Source organism: Pundamilia nyererei, unplaced genomic scaffold, assembly GCF_000239375.1.
Source record: "Pundamilia nyererei isolate P.nyererei 1_Seehausen unplaced genomic scaffold, PunNye1.0 scaffold00154, whole genome shotgun sequence".
Classification (NCBI taxonomy): domain Eukaryota; kingdom Metazoa; phylum Chordata; class Actinopteri; order Cichliformes; family Cichlidae; genus Pundamilia; species Pundamilia nyererei.
The window spans coordinates 499,066-505,577 of record NW_005187555.1 but is presented as its reverse complement, the minus strand read 5'-3'; the positions used below and the strand labels follow the sequence as shown (position 1 = coordinate 505,577).

Here is a 6,512-nt window from a genome sequence, read left to right as displayed (position 1 = left end):
GTGTGTGTGTGTGTGTGTGTGTGTGTGTGTGTGTGCGTGTGTGTCAGGATTCGTGTGTGCGTCAGGCGACTCGCTGCATCCGCACAGCTAAGCTGGTCGCTCTTCAGCTCCACTTCCTGAATCAGGGATCAGACCTGCGCATCATCAACCTGCGACCTGCTGAGCTGCTGAGCGCCGCCATGGCGCTGCCGCGGTGCTACCAGGTGGGTTCCTGTTGTCCTTCCTTCCACAAACCTCCACCTGTCTGAAGCAGCAACTCCATCACTTCTTGAAGCTGATTGGTTGGAAGCAGGGCGCTTCAAATTTAAAGACTTGAAGAAAAGTTCAAGCTGTTGATTTGTTCTCCACATGTGATCCCGGGACTCGGGAGGTGGTTCTAATGTTGCGTACGATGGGCGGAGCCGCCATGACGGTGTTTCCTGTGTCTCAGGTGTTCGTGGTGTCGGAGGCGTACGGCTACAGTCCGGACTGGGCGGAGATTCTGTACCAGAAGGTCGTCCTGAACGGAGACTTCGGTTACCTGGAAGAGCTCAAACGCCACCGCCCGCTCACCTCCACCCTGTTTGAGGACATTTTCAAAAAGTAAGACTCCTACCACAGAAAAACGACCTGACAACAGCCAAAATTTGACGTGGACTGACCTGCAGTGTGTGTGTTTCAGGCTGGACGGCGCTCCCGGCAGCGTCACCTCCAACGTCAAGCGCCTGCTGACTTACTGCGACGACGTGTACAGCCGCTACAGGCTGGCGTACCAGCAGAACCTGCACGACATCACCAAGATGCTGCTGCAGGACGCCAAGACGTCGAGCTACCTGAGCGACAGGCTGGGCAGCTGATCGTTGCCTGGCCGCAGCATCGTCGTGATCAATAACCGCCAACGACAGGAAAGACTGTGGATGTACAGGATGTGTTAGTAGAAAAATGCCGTGTGTCCTTCTCACCTGATGGATGATTTCTTTCTCACTGGGTGACCAGGATTTAGTTTCCTGGCTCATCGGTGGTTAAATAAGCACAAAGTCTTTGTAGAAACACATGAACGTGAACATTAAACATGCTCTTTCAACTACTTTGGGTGTTTCCTGTAACTCCAGCGCGTCCGTGTTCAGTAAGATCAGATAAATCCTCGACTTTCACTCAGACATCTTTCACTACACTTAACTAAAACTGCTCCAGCAGCATAAACGCAGTGCATTTCATTACAGCCTCCTCTGCCACCATACACCTGTCAGGCCACGCCCCTAATAATGCAAACCTTCAGCATGAACACCATTCAGACCGCTGACTCACCACCGCACAGTTATGAAGAGAGGAGCTACCCACAGAGGCCAGAGCTGTCTCGACCAGGGGCCTGGCTCGCTGCTGGAGCCCCTAGTGGACATTAGAGGAACTGCAGCTTTTAGCACTTTAGCATTGGCTTCATTTTTCAGTTCTGGAAACTGAGTGAATAACTTCAAAAAGGAGACATGCATGACATCTCACAGTCCCCACTGCATACCATGTCTCTGTAGAGGAACAGAAAATAGAGGTGGTGCACAGGTGAGGCCAGGTGGAGTAAGGCCCAGAGTCACAGGGATGTTAAATGGGTGTGAAATGAGAAAAGTCTGGAACCCAGCTGGCTCCACGGCAGTGAAACAGCCTGAAATTTCAGGAGCCTGCAGCTCCTCGCAAACGGTCGTGAGAGGCAGTTCTCTCTCCCTCCACTAGGTGGCAGTCCAGGCCTGTGTAATGATCAGCTGTTTCAGCTCCTCGTGTCATTTCCTTTGAATGTGTTACAGCATTTGTGCTCATCTCTGCTGCAGGCAGAGCTGGTAATAAGCTGCAGAGTGCACCGAGCCTGCTGAGCTGAGGATGCTGGGATTAAAAACATCTGCGCAAAACTCAAATATTACCAGAAATATTACCAATAATCAGTGTTTCAGTGTCTTACTGTTAACTGGCTGCATACAGCTTGATCCAGGGGATTTACCTAGACCAATGATAACCTCTCATATCTTCACAGTCTGCCCAGCTGGGTGATTATTTAAAGAGGAATGGGTTTCTTTCATTTAAAGTTCAGAAACAGCAGCAGAGAAGTTCATTACTGACAGGAGAGTCACCTCTGCACCGAGCGAAGCCCCGACACGCGGATCAAAACAAAGATTACAACACGGAGCTGGTGTTAAAGGGAACGAAAACTGAAGGCTCTGCCTCCCATTCTACTTTTAAATACTCTGGGAACAACAAGTAGGCCTGCAGAGCAAGAGCGAAGTGCTCTAATAGGGTGATATGGTACTACAAGGTCATTGAGATAAGATGGGGCCTGATTATTTAAGACCTTGTATGTGAGGAGCAGGATTTTGAATTCTGGATTTAACAGGAAGCCAATGAATGACATCCTGATAATAATGAATTATAGTATTGGGGGAAACATGTATAATAAAAAGTCCCATCACAGAGCCCTGAGGAATGACTAAGTCTTTGTCTCCATGCGTAAAGCTTCTCGTTGTGTGACAGCAGCGATGGATCTGTCAGGGCTGACTAAACTCAAACAGACTCAGGATAATCATCCTGGCCACAGTTTGGCTTTAGTTTGGCAGACGTCGCTCTTCTCTCTGTGCCAGCCGCTGCCTTTAATGGAGAGAGTCATTAAGAAAGCGAGCTAATTATTCAGCCCTCATTAGGAAATTAATCAGGAGTTTGTATCACGCTCAGCTGAGCGGAGAAACGCCTTCACGCTGGGGACTCGACTCTTTATTCAGCGTTTCCATGACAGTAAATAAAATGTTGACATGCTGAAATTTAAAATGACTTTTAATAAAAGGCAGTTCGTGTGCAGTACCGCTAGCAGCCACTAGATGCTGGCTGTAAAACCCAGGGTTTAAATATGTTTGAGGTCCTTCACACGTGTCCATGTGTGAGGAGTGTAATCTTTAATGCCGTGCAGTGCAGACAAAGGACACCTTGTGCTTACATGTGAGAAGCTGGCAGGATGTAGTTGAGGCTCCCGCACCACCGTCAGTCCTCATGGAAGATCTTAACATCCTCCAGCTGTCAAAGGTTACGGTTCAGTTAGACTAGATGAGAAGTAAAAATCATTGCATTGAATTTATTTTACTGGCGGTTGTTCAGAAGTTCAGCATGCAACACCGCCAGCCTGTGGATGTCACCTTTGTGGGAGTCCGTCTGCACAGATGTGTGCAGAACCTGTCTTTGCAACAGAGGCTGAACTGGTTGGCAGCTGGTTTCTAGTGATTTTCCTATTTAAAAGCAGATTTCTAATCTAGGTCTGAGCAGTTAATGTGAATCTCCGTATAAAAGGACAACAACAGATTTGAGATTGTTTGCTTATTCATCACAGATAATTACTGTATTATCACAAAGAGATTTCATATGAAGCTGAAAGCAGACGGGTGTGTTGTTGCCAGAGCTGCAGCTGACTGTGAGTGGTTGCAGACGAGTCTTTGAGGGAACCATTTCCAAGGCAACGAGACCCCAAGTTCCCTGCACACAGCCGCAATAATAATCTTTATTTACAGCAGGGTCGTCAGCCACCGCGGGCTGCTTGAATCACATCCATAATTTTAGCTCCTCCCCTTTTAGGTCAAGATTTGAACACCAGTTTGGTGACGCTGCCGAGTACCTGAAAGGACCAGGCTCTTTATGACATCACACAGATCCAAAAGAGAAAAACTGTGAGAAAGTGAGGGTCTGCAGCTTTGGTTCTGACTTTGAGTACTTGTACGTAGCCTGATGCACTTATTTGAAACTTTCAAGATATTTAAGCTGAGCATCGTCCACAGGAACAGGATCTATGACAGGAAGTAAAGGACAGCGTGTTCTTTTCTGCAACATATTTGAACTCGGCTGTGACTTTGTTCCTCCAGGCGTCTCTTTAAGCGTCTCTCAGTTTTCATGTCTGTGATGGCGCTGCAGTCAGAAGTGTGAATGGACTCTGCAGGTGACCTCGGGCTGTCAGTCCCTGAGACTTGGTTTCAGTGAGGTGTGACAGCTGAGCGATGAAGAGTCCAGATCACGGCTGGGAGGTGTCGCTGCACCGTTCAGCCACAACACTGAATGTTATTTATTATGTGCTGATTTGAGGAGAAGTAGCCATCGTCCCTCATTGTTCCATCGCTGAGTGTAACGTCCACTCCCTGACAGCAAACGGAGCAGACAGTTGGTGTTTTCAGGTTTGAAAGCTTCACCTTTACTCCTCCAAACATGCATCTTGTCTCTGGTGTTCCTGCAGTTTCCTGTTCATGGCGAGCTTGATCCTGGTTGGTTCCTGAACATCATAACTGCTTTCCTCTCATTTCACAGTGACGGGGCTGGACTTCTTCCAGACCTCGGCAAAGGGACGCGACATCAGAAGAACCTGTAGTTGTGTAAATCTGCACTTCCCCTTCACTGCGTTGGTTGGACTTTGTGCCGGGCGATCCAACGAGTGCTGTCACACAAATGAATTGTTATTAAAAGATTTGAGTGAGTGTAGATGAAGCCGTGTGATGCTTTTGTGTGGACAAAAGTCCAAACACACATCAGAACTGGTTTTGGTGTGGACGACACAGCTTCAGGGTGTCTTTGAATGTGGTCCATCCCAGGAAACCAAGCAATTTAAATGAAGTCCACCAGTTTTGCCAAGAGGAGCAGTCAGACATCAGCCTGAGTTCATGTTCATCGCTGCGACAGCACTGTGCTCGAGGTGCAGCCTGCTCAGAGACATTTCTACAAATATGAACCATATATGTGAGCCTGCATCCACCCTGGGAAAACAACAGTGCAAAGACATGATTAAAAGCCCAACATTATCAGCATGCATGCCTGAGATGAGGGGATGGAAACTTCTGGCCACAACTGTATCTCCAATCGATGACATCATACAGATCCCAGATAACAAAAAGAAAAAAAACACTACAAACTCTTAAACATCCAGCAGTGGATGAAGGTGTGTTGTTCTGTAAAGCTCAGTTTTATGACTGTTTCTACGTTTCCGTCCTCACATGTGCGCACACACACTCACAGACCTCTCTCTCTCTCCTCGGTGTCTCCGGCTGCTGAATCTACTCCTTTGGATGCTTTTTGGGGGGAGGAGCAACCCCGTCTCCTCTCAGAGCGAACCCTCTGTTGATTCTCGTTCTCTCCGTGTTTGCCGTCGGTTCAGGAGGAACTCCGCTCAGCTTCTCTGAGACTCGCTGCTGATGATGGACGCTCGCATCTTCAACCCGCTCATCCTGACGCTGTGCAGCTTCATCCACGGTAGGCACGCACACACACACACACACACACACACACACACACACACACACGCTCTGACACACACACACACACACACAGGTCGTCTATGGCTGTGAGGACACCTATCTGTATTAAGAATTGTAACCTGTGGACTAAAACCAGCTCTCCAGCTTTAAACTGCATCTTGATGCACATGCAGATTTTTCAAAGATGCGTTTTTCAAACAGAAAGTGAATAAGAAGTTGATTTGATTAGAATAAACGTTTAACAACAAATGCTGTGATCAGATTTTGCTTCTGTCACATTTTATGTCTTTGGAGTGAATCAAAAACAGAACTTCAATCTGCAGATTAAATAAGAAGTTTGATTCTGTGCGTGCGGCGTCCTGCTGTTTGCTGAGGGAGAATCAGTGGGAGGTGATCCTCGTGCAGTCCAGGTGTAAGGGAGGAAAAAGGAAGAAGAAGAATTTTGCACCTGTGCATTAACATTTCCACGGGTGGGTGTGTCAAACATGCAACCCGCGGGCCAGAACCAGGCCGTCAAAGGGTCCAGTCTGGGCCACCGCGAGTCTTTGGGAACATTTCACAGGAGAAGGGCGCAAAGCTGGACCTCTCACTGTATCTTCATCAGATTTATGCTCCTCTTCCTGACACCATCCACGCTCAGCCACGTGTCACAGTACAGTGCAGCAGAGTTTTCCTGGGTTCACACAAGAAGAAACAGTAGATTTTCTGCGATGCTTGTGGGTTGTGTTTAGTCACATTCATTTGAGTCGGCTGTGTTTCCGCTCCCCTCGTCTCCTCTCTGTGGATTTAGTGTGGGAGTTTTCTGTCAGTCGCTGTCGGGTCTTCTGTTGTGTTTGTTTCCCAGCGTACGTGTTTCCTGTGTTCAGGTCTTTTTCATGTTCTTTGTCCTGTTTAGTATCTATTTTCTCCCAGTTTCGTTCCAGTTCAGTTTAGCTTTAGTAGTCTTTGTTTGTACCTTCCCCCAGCCTAATAAACGGCTCGCCTGTTGTTAAACCCCGCCCCCGTCTCGAGTGTCGCTGCAATCTTTTTTCTTATCAGACATCTCAAGGATTAAATGTGCAGTTAAACTTTTATGCACTCAGAGTAAGGATGTTTTGTTTTTTACTGGGTTATTAGCAGTGTTGGTCAAGTTACTTGAAAAAAGTAATCAGTAACTAATTACTGATTACTTCCTCAAAAAAGTAATCCCGTTACTTTACTGATTACTTATTTTCAAAAGTAATTAATTACTTAGTTACTTTTTAAAAACACGATTTACAACCTGAAGAGGTG

General features: G+C 47.2%; 2 protein-coding genes across 2 annotated transcripts in view; both read left to right on the top strand.

Annotated features, from left to right (window-relative positions):
* spg11 (SPG11 vesicle trafficking associated, spatacsin) overlaps nucleotides 1–1,067 on the top strand; it is a 19,955-nt gene extending 18,888 nt beyond the window's left edge. Inside the window, 3 exon segments of the mRNA XM_005745099.2 lie at nucleotides 48–203; nucleotides 431–582; nucleotides 662–1,067. Coding sequence (XP_005745156.1) covers nucleotides 48–203; nucleotides 431–582; nucleotides 662–836 — 483 coding nt within the window. The 3' untranslated portion in view covers nucleotides 837–1,067.
* A 4,013-nt stretch (nucleotides 1,068–5,080) lies between these two features.
* The window catches only part of LOC102198562 (neuronal acetylcholine receptor subunit alpha-7), a 52,262-nt gene continuing 50,830 nt past the window's right edge, over nucleotides 5,081–6,512 (top strand). The window contains exon 1 of the mRNA XM_013913836.1: nucleotides 5,081–5,235. Within this exon, the coding sequence (XP_013769290.1) occupies nucleotides 5,178–5,235 (58 nt within the window). The 5' untranslated portion in view covers nucleotides 5,081–5,177. The remainder of the gene's footprint in view (nucleotides 5,236–6,512) is intronic.